We start from the raw sequence: 16,441 nt of genomic DNA, 5'->3' as shown, positions 1-16,441 counted from the left end.
GCAAGGCCGGCGAGGGTCACACGCCGATCTTGGGGCACCTGCACAGGGGGGACGTGAGACGGCCACCGGCCCCGGGGGCGAGTGCCTGAGGCCCGGCCTAGGCTGGGCAGCCCCGCACCCCGGGCTGGTCTCGTGGCATGTGCGTAGTCACGCCCTGGGCGTCGAGTCACGAACAGTCCGGTGGAACTCCGTCACTGATTGGCGCGATCGGCCGGGCACGGCCGCGCCCGCTCGATCATGCCTGCCCCAGGCCCTGGGGTCCCCCGGAACGGCGCGGCCGCGCCACCGGGCAGAGCCGAAAAGACGCCAGGACGGCCGTGCACCATCCACGGTCACCTTCCCCTCCCACTCTCTTCTTTGGCGCAGCGTGCACCTCCCTAACCGCACTCGCGCTCAGTCACACATCCACATATATTCACCCCCAACATCCCCTCGTGAAGCCTATTCCTACACAGGTGTGTATTTGCCCGGAGAGAACATGTCTGCGTGTCGCGAATCCCTCGGGTCTGGCTCCGGCGGCCATGGCCACTCGCACGGCCATGGTGCCGGAGGATGCGGCGACGGCCACGACCACGACGATACCTGGGAGCGCGGGGCCGAGTATTCGCTCTTCCGGCACATCGATCAGCCACGCACGCATGCCTACAATTGCCGGAATTTCGAGAAGGACCTGCCCATCTTCAAGCCCTGGGAGGACCGCCTGACCGAGGACCCGGTACGCGGCATTGGTGGTCCATCCCCGCCGGAATTCCCTCCCTTCCCGCCCCGCGCTAACGCCCTGGACCCCAGTTCATCATCAGCGATGCCGATGACCAGATGCTCGTTTACATTCCGTGCGCCACGGCAGCCGTGCAAATGCAGCCGCCCCTTCCTCGCCGACGCCCACACATGCCCCTGGCGTGCCTTTTTCTCTGACCCAAATGCCCATCTGCCTGCATCCCGTGCGCCTCGCCCTTGGCTCGGGCTGGCTTGAAAAGCTTCCTGGGCGGTGTCACCCTGAAGGGGTTCTCCCTGGTCGGAGGGGATGATGGCCAATGCCCGAGCAAGGTCAAGCTGTATGTCTCTCCTTGGTTGGCTGGGTTTTTTTTTGGGGGGGGGGGGTTGTCTGTTTGACGCCGCTAACCATCCCCCGGCCCACTGGCAGGTTCATCAACCGCTCTGACATTGATTTCCAAATGGCCGAGGAGCTCCCCCCGGCACAGGAGTTCCACATTCTCAACAAGCCTGGCCAGGTCATTGAGTACCAAACGCGGTGCGCCACCATGTGTCACTTGTTGGGCCGGCCCTTTGCAACTTCCCGTCGGTGCTGGCACTGACCCCTGTCCTGGACCCATCCTCGCCTGCGTGGCCATGCGGCCCATTTGCAGGATTTCCAAGTTCCAGAATGTGGAGAGCCTCACGATGTTCTTCGCCGCGAGCCACGGCGCGCCGGAGACTTCCCTCTCCTACATCGGCCTCAAAGGGGACTTCCGTCCGGTGCGTATTCGGACACGAGTGTCCACCCGCCCATCTCCCCCCAACCTGCACACACACACACACACACACACACACACACATATTAGATATATAGCCACAAACATGTCTTTGTGGGCTTGGACACATCAATGCATGTCTTGCTTCCTCCTCGTACCGGGCCCGCAGACCCCCGCCCTTATTAACCAACACCTGAATGGAAAATAAGCTCAATCGCCGGACGATCATCACCATGTACGAAGCCGCCGCCAACCCAGCCGATCACCCAGTCAAGCTCGGCACCAAGGAGTACCAAGGAAATGCGATCGACCGGTGAGCATATGGCTCGCGGCAACACTACCGGCAGCAATGAAGTCCTCTCCCACCCTCTCGCCCAGACCCGACTGGCCGTTCCTCTCGAGGGAGGGAGGGGGGGGACGGGAGAGCGGATGTTTCCCCTCGATCATACGGATCACGTGAGGGCCGCGCTCCCGAGGGTTGTGAACCCACCCTCCCGCGCATGCGTCCCTGCCGCGGGCATCCTCCATCACCGTTGGCCTTTGGGCTTTTCTTCGGATATACCCCCCCTCCCCTCCCCCCCACGACCTCCCGCCAGTCGGCACACGCACAGACCCCCGAGAGCGTTGAAACACCTTCCCGTGGCGACCGGAGAACAGGGCACAGCACGCCGATGCACAGAGAGTTGGGTTGACTCCGGCACATTGGACCTGGAGATGAGAGGAAGAGGATGAAGGAGGGATTATGCCCAGAAAAAATAATACCAAATCTCATCGAAGTTCCTCGGCGCCTGCGCATATGTTGCGTCGGGGTGTTTTTTTTTTTTCCTAGATAATAATAATGAAGATCGAGCCTCGGCATCCCCTTCGCACAAGCCAGCGGCCAGGGGAAGGGGGCTGACGCAGGCATCAGTGCCAGGTTCCCATGGACCAGACGCACCCTGGCCGGGGACAGGCCGTGAAAGCGCCCTCCCGGGCTGGGGCCGCCCCAACACACGGCGCCAAGTCGGGTCACTCTCGTGGGGATAATTACCGACGGATACTGGCCTCCTGCTGGCATTCAGTCATGGGCGGTGTGAAGTGCGACCGGTGACCCGGCTGATTCGGGCCCAGCCCTTCACACCATCCCCACTCGAATATCTTCCTCCCTCCCCTGCCTGCCTCCTCTTCCCGCGCCCTCCCCCCCCCTTTTTGCTGGCCCGTCTGCACTGCTCTGCGCCCTATCAGCCGGCCGCAGAGAGAAAGAACACCTCCCCCCCTTCCCCCCACCCACCTTCCCTCCTTGAGCCATGGCTCAGCGCTCCTGGCTCTCGCGAACGCTGGGCGTTGTGCGAACGTGCTTCTTCTATGTCGGCATCGGCTCCCTCTCGCTGGTAGCCTTCCCCCTGTGCACTGGGACACGCTTGCTCTTCGGTCACCGGTGGGCCAAGCGCCTACATGAGATCATTCTCGGCTATGGGTCACTCATGTGGATGGGCTCCATCGGCCTCTGGAGCGGGCGCCTGGTTGAGACCCCGGCCGTGGAGCTCCTTCGGCAGGAGGGCTGGCGCAGGAGCTTTGTCGTTGCCCCGAACCATGCCAGTACGAGCACCCCCCATCCCACTACCCTCCTGCCCTCCTTCCCCCCTGCCCCCCGCCCCCCTCCCGGTGCTCCATGCCACTGACATCCTTTCCTCCCCCTTCTCTCCTTGCCAGGCTTCATCGATCACTGCCTGGTGTCGTACCTGCCGATCCCGAAGAAGTACCTGACCAAGCAGTCGTACTTCTCGCTGCCCGTGTTCGGCTGGTCGCAGTGGATTGTCGGGGACATCGGTGTTGATGTGGCGTCGCGCGAGTCGCGTGCCCTGTCGCTGCAGGCTTGCGATGCGATGCTCAAGTCCTCCAGTGCTCCCTCCTCGGTGGTCATCTATCCGGAGGGGACCCGCTCGCCGGATGCCCCGGCCCTGCGGCCTTTCCGCGACGGGGCCTTCCGCCTGGCCTTGTCCAGTGGCTCGCCGGTGCTCCCGTGTGTGTTGGTCAACACCTACCGGGCCATGCCGCATGGCATGCGTGCCGGCTACGCGGAGATGCTCATCATCACGGGCCAGCCGCTGCGCGTCGAGTCCGAGGAGGACATCCCTCGCGTGCGAGAGCTCGTGCGCGATTGGATGGCCTTCATTTTGGAGCTGGTGCGCCCTTCTGGATTCCCTCCCCCTGCCCTCTTTTCCCTTCTCCCCCCCCCCCTCCCCCTCGAATTCCGCTGGAGTCCTCCTTTGTATCATTCACTCGGTCCACTGACTTCTGTTCCCCCCACTTGTCGCTGGCCCCCTGCCCATGGAAACCCACATGAACCATCCCCCCCCCCCCTCCAGTATGAGAACGCTCCGGATGGGGATATCGAAGCTGTGACGGCGCAAATTGAGCGTTGCGCTGGCGTGCCGCTGCCGCCGTACCATGCGGCGGTTGGCACTCCGGCCGAAACCGGCGATCTCCCGATGCATCTGGTTGATCTGGAGGTCTTCGGTGCCTGGAGGCAGGCCCTTGTCACGGAGGCCGTGTCCAAGGTCCTTGAAGAGGTCGAGCCGGAGCCCGCCCTGGTCGAGGCCGAGTCGGAGCCCGCCTCGGCCGAGGCTGAGCCGGAGTCTGCCATGGCCGAGGCCGAAGCCAGTGTTGGTGCCACGCTGTCCAAGACGGTGGTCGAGACCGGCATCGAGACTGTGGCTGAGTAGCCTCTTGGCATGCTTCCTTCCCCATTCATTATCCCCCTCTTCCTTCTTCGCCCTTTTTCCTTCCCCTTACACCTTTTGTTTGCGAACAATTGATGGGTACTCTTGCTTGCTTGCTTGCGCGCGCGCGTTCACGAGAGCCCCTCCCAGCAAATGATGATAATAATACACACTTATAGACACCGCACTTGTCCTGATCCCTGGCGCCCGAGGCACGCGCGCACACCCGCACGCCCGCAAGCAACGGGTTCACGGATGTGCGGAACACATTTCCGGTGTCAAGGGCTCAGCGACACACATGCCCTTTCTGAATGCATGCATGCATGTATGTTCATGTCTTTGTATTTGGCCTGCTTTCGGCGAGCTGGACGGATGTTTCATCATGGCCAGAGCATGTCCCTTAGTTTGAGAGCTTGAGAATCTCCGCCCGGAAGGTGGCCTCGTCCATGAGAGTCCCATATGTGGGTAGATCGCCCGGGGGGGTTTCCTCGCCACAGCGAAAGGCATCGAGAGTCATGTCTAGACAGCTGGTCAGGGGATGGAGGGGAGGCGGAGGAAGGCGCGTGCGTGTGCCGGCGGACCGGGGAAAGGGCCGTACCACTGATGGCCTTCTCGCCACGGATAGCCGGCGCCGGTGGCGGAGGGGCCACATACTCATGTTCGCTATCCTCATTGAGCTGCATTGTCGTGAAGTCCGGGGTCGGGACAGGGAGGAGGGGGGTTAGAGAGGTGGCGAGGGAAGGTCCCCTCAAGAGCCGGGGCATTCTCTCCCAACCGGCGAAAGCAGAGCAGGCCCTGGCGGCATGCACGGCGCGCACGCATTACGCACCATGTGCGACCGGTCCGAGGCGAAGTAGGCCAAGTAGTCTTCAGCCGGAAGGACGCGGAATTGCCTGGATCACATGGGGCGACCGTATTAGTGGCCATTCCGCAGGTGGCCCCTTCTCGAGGGGGGCCGCAGCGAACAGACAACAGGAAGGCCGAAGGGCAGCGGCTAGCCCGGCCCCAGAGGGGAAACATACCGTTGGTTCTTGAGACGAATGGAAAAGGTGGCCTCCTCGAGGGACTGGCTGGCGAAGGAGGCCGCCGTGCAGGGAAAGAAGTCGGCCACAAAATCGAAATCCCAAACCAGCACACCGGAGGGATCATCAACCAATGTGGCCGGACGCATGCGTGGCAGCCGGGCCGAGGGGACAACGGTCGCCAGGGCGACCACCTCCGGCCCGGGGGGCGGCCCTGGAGCCCGAGGTGCCGATACCCCGGCGCCCACCCCCGCCAGCAGGGGCAGGACCGCTGCCGGGGTCACCAGGATGACATGATAGTCGATGAGACTCCACAGGCAGCCGGCCGAGCTCGGGTCCATCGGCCACCGGGGGAGATACTCATCGGAGAAGGTGCTCCAGCTCAGGTGCACATAGCCCGAGGAGCCGGTCATGAAGACCACCGAGCACTGGGCCGCCAGGTCTGGCCGGCCGGCATCTTGAAGTTGCTTCACAATCTGCCTTGCCAGGCGGTAGATATTTTCCTCGCAATATTGGATGGCATAGTAGGGCTGGCCGGTGTTGGGGTCAATGGTCAACTGGGGCAAATGCAGCCGGGCATCAGGCAAGTCCGGGGCCACCAGGCCCTCAGTAGACAGCTCGGCCAGCCACTTTCGCCGAGAGGGGTCGGAGATCATGGCCTACAGTCGCCACACAGGAGGGAGGACAGGGAGGCCGGGGCGGGGGTGGGAAAGGGGCGGAGGTGGGAAAGGGGGCGGGGGGAGGACGGGAGGGGCAGTGGCACAGGCGAGATGTGCGGAGGGGGGGGGGGAAGGGAAGGAGGGACGACAAGGGGCTGCGTAGGCACTGGTCATGCATGGTGAAGAGGGTGATCCCACAACTGGGGCCTGGCTGTGGCTCCTAAATCGGCTGGGGATCTCCTTCCGCCGGTCCTTCCCGTCCCCGCGTCCCCAGTAACAGGCCTGGGGGTTGTTCCTGTTGACCTGGGTTGTTCGATCGCCGGGGTGGGGGCGGGCGGGCGGGGGGAGACAAGGGCACATGTTGCTCGGCGGGTGGAACTTCTGCAGGGTTCGGCGTGACCCCTGCCAGGTGCTGGCTCCTCGGCCGGGGTGAAAAAAATGGCGCGATCGGCGACACCTGCCCCCGCGGCCGCATGGGGAGAAGGCATGCCCCCCCGCCCCCTCGTCAGCTCCGCCGGGTCCCGGGGCCCCCCTCCCCCCAATTTCGCCCCACCCGCCAGAGACTCACCACCCAGGCCCCCGGCGAACGCGGGGGGGGGGGGGGGGGGGGGGGGGGACCACCACGCTTGCACACGAGGGGAGCGTGGGGCGAGGGGGGGGTGAGAACCGCCGCGAGACATCCGGGGCCGAGCGGTGGCACTTCCTGCCGGGGCAGCGTCCTCGTCGAACTCTTGTCAACACCCGCCGGCCGGCCCAACGCCGGAGCCCGTCGGCCCTCCGCCGGGCCCCGTTTCCCCCCCCCCCCTCCCCTCCCCCCAACGCAAGATCCCGGTCAGTCTTTTGTTTGCCCAAAATGCGAACGGGCGGCGGTCGCGCATGCCGGTTTCCCATTTATTCCTGCCGGGCGTGGAGACACGCCCGTTGCCGTGGCGGGCGGCGATGATCATCCGCCGACACACCAGGGGGACCGAGGCTCCGGCGACGTCGCCGAGATCACCCCCGCCGGGGCCGCCTAGATGACCAAATATTGGTCCATGATGGTGGCGGCCTGGGCCCAGTTCCCTTGGTGCACGTAGATCAAGTGCAGATTGTAGGCCGCCTCGTAGCGCAGATCCGAGTCGTACTGCACGCGCTATGGTTTGGCCACGTCGGTGCGCGCGCATGCCGGTCGGATGCCGGGTTTTTTTTTCCCCCCCTCCCCCGACAGCACGCCGAAGGAAAGTCGCAGGACGCGAGGAGAGTCGGTCGGGTTAGGGAAAAGAAAGAAAGAAAAAAAGAAGGGCCAAATGCACAAGGGTGCAGGTGTGGGGCTCGTCGGCGTCGGGGCCTTCTCTCCCCCCGTCCCCCATCGCTCACGCACCTCATACTCCGAAGAGAGACCCAGCGCACGCAGGTAGCACGGAATGGCCAAATAGTTGAGGCCAACATGCTGATACGCGCGGCCGAGATTGTAGAAAGCCTCCTGCGATCGGACGACCGCCGAACTCCCAAGCCCAGCCGAGTCATCCGGCAGCAGCATGTCCAATTGCCGATCGAAGGACCGGGCCAGGATGGCCGGCATGTCGGGCATGGCCGGCGGAGCGCCGGCCATCGGGGGTGTTCCCCCGAGCCCGGGGGCCGCCAAGGTGGCCATGGGCCCCGGGTCCTGCGGGGACTGGGGGGCTGGCGCATGCTCGGGCTGCGCCTCTTGCCCCGGGGTGGGAAGCCCATCGCCCGGGGGACCCAGGGTGCCGGACCGGGTCCGGAGCTCCGCATACCGATAGAAGAAGGTGAATGCCTGAAGGAGGAGCATGTGGCGATTGGTGGCGATGCGCTGCATGGACCGCTCGAGCAGGACCACAGCCAGGCAGAGATTCGTCAGGGGCAGATGCGGACGAATGGTCAAGGCCTGGGTGTAGTACATGAGGGCCAGGCCGAGGGAGCGCTTCGCCAGCATCTGGTGCCCGGCCATCAGGTGCAGGGCCGGGGTCCGGTCGCGACTGAGCTCCGACTGCAGGAGGCGCTGCACAAACCGGAAGACCACCGTGTCGCTGAGTGTACGCGCGGCGGTCGGCCCAGCGGCGCATGCCACGTGCCACAGGTTGACGGCGGCCTCCACGCGCGGGCGTTCGGCCTCCTTGCCGGAGAAGAACCACCGGGTGCTGTCCAGCGCAAAGCGCAAGTCCCCGGCCCACACGCCGGCGGCCAACTGCAACAGGCGCAGGCGCTGCTGGCGGCCCGGCGTCCGGCCCAGCACATTACTGGCTTCCAGGAGTTGGACCGCGTGCAGAGCTCGGTCCGGCCGGCCGGCCCGCAGCTGGCAGTCCATGTACTGGGCGGTCAAGCGAAGCCACATTTCCCCGGGAATGCCGCCATCGGCCAGGCGTGACAGGTGACGCTGGCTGAGGGCCTCCCCGGGGCCCGTGCCGGACCCGGCGGAAAGCTGGTGAGACAGCCCGGCACGCGAGTCCTCCGGGGCATGGGGATCAAATTCGAGGGCCGCCTCGCGCAGGCGGTCAAACAGCCGGTCACACGCGGCCAAAAAGGCCGCGGGATCGCGCGGCGCATTGGTCCACTGCCCGGCGCCGGTCGGATCGCCGATGTCTGCGCCGACACGCGACCCGGCCACCGACCCGGACTCCAGGGTCCCATGGGCTCGCAGCACCCGACGATAGCACTCCCCAAGCAGGGCCGATGCCGCGGCCACGCTGCGCTGCTGCGCCGGGCTGATGGGCGTCGAGTAGCAATTCAGCAGGGCCGCCCGACGAGCGCGAGGCCCGGCGTGCGACGAAGCCGCGCCCCCGGGCCCATGGTCGCCACCGGCCCCGGAGCCCGGGCCACCGGTCGAGGAATCCCCCTCGCTGGCCAGTTGGCTGCCGGTGCTGCGCCAGTTCATGGCCGCCGCGTCGATGATATCCTGTCGAAGGGGCCGGCCGTCGGGAATCCCGGCCCCGGAGGCGACCGAGTCTTTCAGCCGGGCCAAGATCAAGTGCAGCTGCATGCGCATGGGCTCCACGCGCAGCGCATCCTCATAGAGCTCGATGGCGCGTGGTGCGTTGTTGGCATTCAAGTGGCAATATGCCAGCCGAAGCCACACCGGAACCGAGTCATACTGCAGGGGCGAGGTGTCAATGATGGGCATGGCCGGTGTGCATGTGCACATGGAGGCGATGGGCACCGGCGGGGGGACGGGTTGGGGGGGGGGGGGGGGGGGGGGGGGGGGGGGGGGGGGGGGTGGGCGAGAGGAGGGCGTGCACAGGGGGGCGTATGTGTGTGTGCACCCACGTTGGGGCGTGTGGCGGTGTGTGAGTGTGCGCAGTCTCCCCCACTGAAGGATGAGGGGCCGGAAGGGACGGATGGCAAACGGAGCACAGGACAAATGCAAGGGCGGGAAGAGGGAGCAAGCTCGTCGGCAGCCAGCAGAGGGTTCATCTGGGGACCCCTCGGCCGGACCAGATGTGTTCAGGAAGTCCGGGCACTGGGCCCAGCCCGAGGCGGGGGGCGGCGGCCGTTTTCGCTCGACGGTGTCCCACCCGGCATCCGGCTCCCGGCGAGCGCACGAAGGTCCCAGGCCGCCATGCCGCCAAAAGGAGAGAGGGCGGGGGCGGGGGGGGGGGGGGGGGGGGGGGGGGGTGGGGGGCGGTGATGGACCTGATCAATTTCCAAGATCTGCTCATAGATGGCCTCGGCCTTGGACCAGAGGGACAGATCGAAATAGGCGTCCGCAATTTCCAGGTAGATGTCGCTGTAGGTGCTGAAGTTGTCCAACTTCACCATGTCCAAGATGGCCTGGAAGGAGGCAGAGCAGGAGGAAGCCAGCGCAAAGGCGTCGGCACATGTGTGGTCAGTGGTGATGAGGGCCCCTCGGCCATGATGGATGGCGTGATGTGACTGCCGGGCAAAGGCCCTCGCCCGGTCCCAACACCGGGGAATGCGCACCGTGGCCTCTTGCGGCTTATGGAGCTTGATCTTGGCCTGGGCCAGCTTCACCAGCAGCTCCAGGGGGAGGACCGACAGATCGCCCGGATCCGGGCCGGGGCTCGTGTCACCGGCGAGAGACCGCTCGGCCCGGATCTCCGCCTGGGCATAGGGGAGGGCGAACATCTCGATGATGCGCACCACCCGCGAAAAGCGCCGCAGCATGATGTATAGCTCGCACAGCATGTTGGCATCCGACAGGTTGAGCTCCACCGGGGCCGGCATCGGTTCGGACTCAAAGTCCCCGAGGCCCAGCTGGGTCAGCAGGACCATGCGCTGCTGGTGGTCCTCCAGAGTGTACCGAGTGGCGGCGCGCTGGCGCTGCGTCACAAAGGCCGCCTCATACTGGCGGACCGCCGCGGGCAGCTGATTGGTCTTGGTGTACAGGCGCACCAGCTCCCGGGCCACCAGGAGCTCGGAGCCGGCGGGGATGGACACGGCCGCGGCCGCGGCCGCCGCGGCCGCCGCCGTCACCTCCTTCTCATCCTGGTCCTCCTCATCATCGCTGCCATGGTAGGGGCCGTAGCCGGACGCGCGGCCGCCCGGGCCCCCGGCGAGGCGCCCATCTCCGGCGATCTTGCTGCGTCGGGCGCCGCCCAGTTGGCTGAGGGCCTCGATCGAGGGGAGGGCTTCCAACGCGCGGCGGTGCTCCTCCAGCGAGTCAATCAGCTGCCGGTAGGACTCGATGGCGCGGCGGGGGTCGCCGCGCTCGGCCTGCAACTGGGCCCGATACCACAGGGCATCCGGGTCCTTGGGCCGGAGGCCGAGGGTTCGCGAGAAGCAATACAGCGCCTGGTCGGCCTGGCCCTGTTCATAGCTCATGATGCCCACCCGGCGCCACATGTCGGGATCCCGGCGGGACAGATGGGCCGCGATGAGGTAGAACTGCAGCGCTCGGGCCGGGTCGTTTTGGGCGTCCGAGATGGACCCCAGGGTCTGGTACGGCGACAGGGCCTGGGGCGCCTCGCGGATGACCTGCCACAGGAGCAGCGTCGCCTTTTGGAAGTCATTGTTGATGTATGCCAGGTTGGCCTGCCCCATGATGTCGGTCATGTGTGCTGGGATCTCGCCAATGCGCCGGCGCTGGCATGAGGGCCGAAGGCGCGAGGGGGGGGGGGGGGGTCAGCTCTTAGACCGGGGCGGAGGGAAGGGAGAGAGAGAGGGAGAGGAACACCGGGTACACACACACACACACACACACGGGCGAGCAGTGGGGCGGGGACATGCGGGGTGCGCGTGCGCGGGGGAGGGGGGGAGGAATGTTGTAACGCACACCACTACGCTCCTTGCGGCGGCGCCCGGAGCTGCGCCCAGGTGTGGGGACTCGTCCTGGGGGCCCCAGCGACCCGGTACCCGGGAGGCCGAGGCCAGGCCGGCCGCGACGTGGCTCCTGACGCTTGGCCAGGTCGGCGATGAGGGCCACACGGTCCTCGGCCGGGGCGTCGACGGCGATGGCGGCCGCGGCGGCCGCAGTCGCAGCAGCCCCGGCGCTGTCCAGCTCGGCGGCGCTGGTCATCAGCCGGTGGAGCTGGGACATGCGTGAGGGGAGGGTAATGCCGCCATCGCCCACGCGGGGGCGCTTCGGCGGAGTCGGTTTCGCCTCTCCCGGGGGAAGGGTGATCTGAGTGAGGGTGAGCGTCGGTAGCTCGGGTGCCAGGGCGAGCGGCTCGCTGTTGGCGTCATCAAATTCGGAAGAGTCATCTCCGGAGGAGATCTCACTCTCCGGCTCGGGAGCGATCCTCGGGGAGAGGACCTCCGGCGGGGCATGCCGAGGGGGCATTTGCGCAAGATACCGCGAGGGGGGGTCACGAGAGGGGAAGGGGCGAGAGAGAGAGAGAGGGAGGGAGGGAGAGAGAGAGAGAGAGAGGGAGAGAGAGGGAGAGAGAGGGAGAGAGAGAAAGAGGGCAAGGGCCGAGGAGGGAGGGGGTAAAACAGGCGAGGAAAAACGGATGGCGGGGCAATTTTATCCAGGCGTTCCCCCGAGGTCCTCCCAACCTCAGTGCCTCTTGGCGTCCGAGGCGTTCCAGCGGGGGGCCCAAGGAAAAAAATGATCGGCCTCGGGGGGGGGAGGTGTGGGGGCGGATTGACACCGAAACGGCTGCGAGGATGTCCTTCCCCCCCTGCCACACGGCCAGCCACCTTCGGGCTTTTTGTGCGCTGCCCGCCCCCCTGCCCGCCGCGCCCTTGTCCGACGCCCATCTCGGCCTGCCTCAAGAAGACACAACAGCGGTTGGGCGGGGGGGGAAAAAATGCCGCGAAAGATTAGAGTCCATTCACTGGTCCGGCAATGCATTGGCAGTTGGGGCAATCCGGCGGACGAGTCCCTCGAGCAGAGCCTGCATCGATCGCGCGGGCGCCGGCCGAAATGTGCGCACCCCCCCGGTCAGGCACGGTCGCACATATGGCGCACACACCAGGGGTGGGTGGGGGAGGGGGCGTGAGGAGTTAGTTACAGCACTGCGAGGAATGGGGCTAGCCGCCTGACAAATGCGGGGCGCCGGGGACGAGACAGTGGGCATGGGAGCGCGATTCCGGCAGGGCACGTACAACCACCTCGCCGACCGGGCGGTGCGGCGCCCGAAGGACCGACCCCAGCAACTGGTCGATGTGCGGCAGCAGGCCTGGGTCCGGGTGGCCGGCGAGGTCCAAGAGGGCGCCGCGATGCTCAATCAGAGCGCCACCCGGGAGCAGCAGGCAAGCCGGCAGGACGCCGTTGGGCGACAGGCCGGCTTCCACCGCCAGGCAGACAATCAAACTGGCCGCCTGGACAGTGGCATCTACCAGGCGCTTGGGCAGGGTCATCGGCCGGGGCCCATCGTCAGGCTCGGCCAGGGCCGCGCGGGCAGCTTCCCGTCGAAGCTGATCCAGCATCCCGGCCAACTTGGCTTGGTGGCCCTCGCGGCGGCTGTCCGCGAGTTTGCTACGGCCAGGGCCACAGTGGGGAGCCGGGTCAGGGGATGAACAGGCGGGGTGAGAGGGGGGAAGCGAGACAAAGAGAGAGAGAAAAGGCCAAGGGGAGGTGAGGGGAGAAAAAGAGGGGCGGGCTGCCCGCGAGGTGGCATTTCGAAGGCGCAGGCGCACGGGAAATCCAATGGGCCAACCGCGGCCGGCGTGGCTGCACGCAAGAGCGTCAGCGCCTCGAACATGAGATCCGCCAGCAGGCTGGCCAAGTGGCCAAGGAGCGGGTCCGAGGAGTCCGCCGATCCGGCCGGCGGCCGGAGCAATGGCTCGAGACCCTGTCGACTGGGGGCAGCGCCCTCGGCCAGGGTCCAGCACAGGGCAGCGGCGTCGCACGAATCCGACCCATGGGGTTGGCCTTGGCCCGGGCTGTCCAGGGCCTCAGGCCGCGCGCATGCCATGCCCAAGCGAGTCAGCGCGGTCAAGGTGGCCCACAGCCCGGGGAAGAGGTCCTCCCCCGGGCAGCGCCGCAGGAGCTCGAAAAGCGGGGCCAAATCCCCGGCAGCTGGCTGGCAATGGGTCAACTGCCCGAGCAGGGCTTCCACCGAGGTGGCGGACGACCGGCCAGCTCGCGAGGGGGGCCCCGCCGGCCAGAGCGCCTCGTCAAGCACTCCCGGCCCAGCGCCCCCGGCCTGAGACAGCAGCCCGGCCAGCAAGTCCCGAGTAAGGAACATGGAGGCATGCTTGATTGAGGCCAGGCTGGCATCGGCGCTGCCACGGACCCCGGCCCCGGAAAGCACGTGGCCCGCACGCAGGACGCTGGCCGCCAGGGCGAGGCCCGATGCCGCGGCACCGGCCAGGGCGGAGCCCCCCGGGTGAGATGGCGACTGGCCGCTGCCAGCCGGCCGACCAGCCGGCCATGGCCATGCCGGCTGCGGACATTGGACATCCCGTAGCCCGGCCAGGAGCCGGTCATTGACCAGGTGCGTCAGGCGCCGGGACAAGTCCGCGAGCGTCGGACCGGCGAGCAGCGGCAAAAGGCCCGCCACCAGGGCGGGCGTTAGGTCGAAGTGCTCGCGAAGCAAGCCGCCCAGGTGCTCGAGCAGGGCTGGCGCTTGGCAAATGGCCTGGGCTTGGCCGAGAGCCAGGAGGCCGGTCGGCGCCAGGACCCGCGGCAACCGGGCCAAGTGTGCGACCGTATGCCGGACCAGACCCCGAAGAGTGGCGTCGGCCTGGCGCTGCCAGCGCGCTGGGCCGGTGCCCTGGCGCCGGCGCCGTGGGCCCCAAGTGCCGGTGGCCGGGGCCGGGGCCCTGCCATCGGCCGGGATTCCCGGCAGGAAGGCCGCCATCGCGGCGCGAAGGAGCCCCGACACCCCGGCACCGGCCAGCAGGAAGCCCCATCCATGGCCAGCTGACGGGGCCTCGGCCGGAGGACGGCCCGACGAAAGGAGGAGGAAGGTGGCACCGCCAGGCGCCGGGGGCGGCAGCACGGCGTCCGAAGGACGAAGGTCCACCACCTCCACACTTTTCGGGCCCGAAGCAGCCACCTCACCGGGTTCGCCCGCCGGGTCCGCGAGCAGGAGATCGACCAATGCCGGGGCGGACGGATGCTCGGCAGGTAGACCGGACGCCGGGAGCAGCAGCAGGCGCGCCGGGGCGCCGGCCGCAGGAAGCGCCTCGAACAGGGCCGCGCGGATCAGGTCCAGGGCCAGATTCTCGGAGATATCCTCATCCAGGAGCTCCTGGTTTTTTTTTTTTTTTTTTTTTTTGGAATCGCCACCGATGCAGGTAAGAATCCGAGCCCAGGGGGCGGAGAGGACATGGGGAGGGAGGGGGCTTTCGCCCCTTTGCTTGGCCCTCCTCGCGCAGGCCGAAGAGCCCAGACGTACCGACACCATGAAGCCAAGGGACTCCTCTTGGCTGAAGACCGGGTCGAGGAGGAGTTGCGCCGTGGCGGCTGCCAGGCCGCAGCGGGAGATGTAGCGCTCCGGCTCCAGGAGCATGGACGCCGTCTCGCGCAGAGGCACATCCCCGAGGTAGCTAGCAGGCCGGGGGTACAGGGTCAGAGGCGGCGCGAGTGCAGAGCATGCCATGGCACCGCTCGGGGAGGCTGCAAAGAGGACGCACAGTTTGGCCGAGGCCTGGGGATGCTGGGCACCAATCGATCGGAGCCATGAAAAGGCTGGCAAGTGGCCGAGGGGAGCAGCTGTCAGGGGGGGGGGGGGGGGAGGCCACATCGAGGGGCCCGGCTCGAGAGCCAGGGCGAAGGGGAGAGCGACGGAAAGAGGGCGAGGCACATACACAAGAAGCCCGCCTTGTCCAGCTGGTCCTGGAGCAGGGTGCGCAGGGCTTGATGATAGTCCTCCGACACGAAGACCATGCTGGCTGCCGGGGCGCCCGTGACAGGGATCGGATGCGGGAAGGCAATGTATGCCTCTGCCTGGTCCGGGGTCAGGCGTGCTGCTCCGGCAGGCTCCGGAGCCCCGGCCACAAGCCGGCCGCGCAGGGGGCTGGCCGCGAGCCGCGAGCGCAGGGCGGTGGTCACGTCTGCGGAGGAAGGCGGGTTAGATGGGCGCACATGGGCGGCCGGCATGTGTTCCGTGGCAAGAAAGGCAGCGCACTTTCCCACAATGGCGGCGGGATGCCCAGCTGGGTGAGGACCTTGGCCAGGAGCACCGGTCTGAGGGGGGGGGGGGGGCAGCGCGATGAGCATGTTAGAGGCCGAGCGAGGCATGGACCCCGGGGCAGGGAGGATCGCACCTGACCGAGGACTCGAAGGCCGCGCACACTTGGTCCGCAACTTGGGCCAAGTAGTGCCCGGTGAAGAGGGCCCCGCTCAGCGGACAGAGGGTCACCGTGTTGGGCCGGCCGTCGGGCGACTCCAGCGCCAAAAGCCGCCGGATACCCGGGACAACATGACTGCGAATGAAGGGCCCGGGCAGATCCACGAGCGTGGCCAAGTCCGCCGCGCCGAGGAACCCGCCAGCCTGGCGCAGGGCCTCGGCCCCGAGTTCGGCCGCTCTCTCGACATAATGGCTGGCCCGGCCCATGGAGCGTGCGTGCGCGCGTGCAGACACACCAACGGCGACAGGCGGGCAGACAAAGAGGCAGGTGAGTGGCTGGCGCCCCGTCCGGGCGGGCGCGGCGGTCGGGCCAGGCCATCCCTCGGACGCCAAAGGGAGAGGCCCCAGCCCGGGCGTACCTTGAAGTGAGGCAGCCGCCGACGATCTGGAACTCTCCACCGGTGCGTTGGACCAGGTGCGTGGCCAGGTCGCTGGTGAGCTCCGGGCCGACATTCAAATGCCCGGCCAGGTGAGCATCCACCGGGCATCGGCCGCCGACAGCCGTCACATAGTCGCCCAGCCGCCGAAGCAGGTACCCCAGGCTGAGATACTCCTATCGACGGGGGGCATGGCGAAGCAGAGCTCAGTATGCAGCTTGGCAAGGTCCAGAGGAGGAAGGGACAGACAGAGCACGGGCAGCGCACTTTCTCATCGGCCGAAAGGTAACACGAGTCGCTGCCGGGCCCGACCCCGGCCAGGGCCAAAGCGATAATGTCGTGGATGAGGTGTTCCGGGAGGAGGGCGGCTCCGGGGGCTCGGGCACCGGGCGCCAGGCCGGACGCCTGAGACTGGGCCTGGGCCAGAGCGCGGCGGAGGCCCTCCAAATTGTTCATCGCGGAGGGGGATTAATGCGAGGCGCGGGGCGGCGGGGCGGGGCGGGGCGGGGCG

The 16,441-nt window shown here is 67.1% G+C and overlaps 5 protein-coding genes across 6 annotated transcripts; 2 read left to right on the top strand and 3 right to left on the bottom strand.

The window, feature by feature from the left end:
* Positions 1-478: 478 nt before the first annotated feature.
* On the top strand, positions 479-1,789 carry H696_03721 (hypothetical protein; the record flags this gene model as incomplete). The annotated part of the gene is made up of 6 exons (XM_009497577.1): positions 479-715; positions 790-833; positions 978-1,055; positions 1,145-1,252; positions 1,368-1,476; positions 1,682-1,789. 6 exons carry the CDS (start codon positions 479-481, stop codon positions 1,787-1,789), a joined length of 684 nt encoding a protein of 227 aa, XP_009495852.1.
* A 779-nt stretch (positions 1,790-2,568) lies between these two features.
* Positions 2,569-4,477, top strand: H696_03720 (hypothetical protein). Its single transcript, XM_009497576.1, has 3 exons — positions 2,569-3,050; positions 3,165-3,637; positions 3,821-4,477. Exons 1-3 carry the CDS (start codon positions 2,759-2,761, stop codon positions 4,175-4,177), a joined length of 1,122 nt encoding a protein of 373 aa, XP_009495851.1. The 5' UTR covers positions 2,569-2,758; the 3' UTR covers positions 4,178-4,477.
* Positions 4,478-4,498: 21 nt separating this feature from the next.
* H696_03719 (hypothetical protein) lies at positions 4,499-5,970 on the bottom strand. The gene is made up of 4 exons (XM_009497575.1): positions 5,197-5,970; positions 5,004-5,067; positions 4,773-4,851; positions 4,499-4,693 (listed from the first exon to the last, which is right to left on the bottom strand). The coding sequence occupies exons 1-4, from the start codon at positions 5,850-5,852 to the stop codon at positions 4,575-4,577; spliced, it is 918 nt and encodes a 305-aa protein (XP_009495850.1). The 5' UTR covers positions 5,853-5,970; the 3' UTR covers positions 4,499-4,574.
* Positions 5,971-6,725: 755 nt separating this feature from the next.
* H696_03718 (hypothetical protein) lies at positions 6,726-11,659 on the bottom strand. The gene is made up of 5 exons (XM_009497574.1): positions 11,086-11,659; positions 9,774-10,895; positions 9,486-9,623; positions 7,216-8,946; positions 6,726-6,987 (listed from the first exon to the last, which is right to left on the bottom strand). Exons 1-5 carry the CDS (start codon positions 11,590-11,592, stop codon positions 6,868-6,870), a joined length of 3,618 nt encoding a protein of 1,205 aa, XP_009495849.1. The 5' UTR covers positions 11,593-11,659; the 3' UTR covers positions 6,726-6,867.
* Positions 11,660-12,062: 403 nt separating this feature from the next.
* Positions 12,063-16,386, bottom strand: H696_03717 (the record flags this gene model as incomplete). Of its 2 annotated transcripts, XM_009497572.1 has the most annotated exons (10): positions 12,063-12,148; positions 12,360-12,732; positions 12,894-14,452; positions 14,600-14,750; positions 14,838-14,892; positions 15,012-15,257; positions 15,332-15,390; positions 15,471-15,746; positions 15,913-16,106; positions 16,198-16,386. In XM_009497572.1, 10 exons carry the CDS (start codon positions 16,384-16,386, stop codon positions 12,086-12,088), a joined length of 3,165 nt encoding a protein of 1,054 aa, XP_009495847.1. In that variant the 3' UTR covers positions 12,063-12,085. The 2 variants fall into 2 exon arrangements, with proteins under 2 accessions (XP_009495847.1, XP_009495848.1); XM_009497573.1 differs by lacking the exons at positions 15,913-16,106; positions 16,198-16,386 and having other exon boundaries at positions 15,471-15,803.
* Positions 16,387-16,441: the final 55 nt, after the last annotated feature.

The sequence above is a fragment of the Fonticula alba genome (assembly GCF_000388065.1).
Source record: "Fonticula alba strain ATCC 38817 unplaced genomic scaffold supercont2.6, whole genome shotgun sequence".
Lineage (NCBI taxonomy): Eukaryota > Rotosphaerida > Fonticulaceae > Fonticula > Fonticula alba.
Note: the sequence above shows the minus strand (reverse complement) of the source record. Positions and strands in the feature narration are given on the sequence as shown.

Coding starts and splice junctions, on each gene's coding strand:
- H696_03719 (XM_009497575.1), bottom strand. CDS start 5,852: ATGATCTCCGACCCCTCTCGGCGAAAGTGGCTGGCCGAGCTGTCTACT. Junction 5,068..5,196: donor ATTCGTCTCAAGAACCAACG/GTATGTTTCCCC, acceptor CATGTGATCCAG/GCAATTCCGCGTCCTTCCGG. Junction 4,852..5,003: donor CCTCGGACCGGTCGCACATG/GTGCGTAATGCG, acceptor ACGACAATGCAG/CTCAATGAGGATAGCGAACA.
- H696_03720 (XM_009497576.1), top strand. CDS start 2,759: ATGGCTCAGCGCTCCTGGCTCTCGCGAACGCTGGGCGTTGTGCGAACG. Junction 3,051..3,164: donor CGTTGCCCCGAACCATGCCA/GTACGAGCACCC, acceptor TCTCCTTGCCAG/GCTTCATCGATCACTGCCTG. Junction 3,638..3,820: donor TGGCCTTCATTTTGGAGCTG/GTGCGCCCTTCT, acceptor CCCCCCCTCCAG/TATGAGAACGCTCCGGATGG.
- H696_03718 (XM_009497574.1), bottom strand. CDS start 11,592: ATGCCCCCTCGGCATGCCCCGCCGGAGGTCCTCTCCCCGAGGATCGCT. Junction 10,896..11,085: donor GCCGCAAGGAGCGTAGTGGT/GTGCGTTACAAC, acceptor CCCTCATGCCAG/CGCCGGCGCATTGGCGAGAT. Junction 9,624..9,773: donor ATAAGCCGCAAGAGGCCACG/GTGCGCATTCCC, acceptor GCCTCCTTCCAG/GCCATCTTGGACATGGTGAA.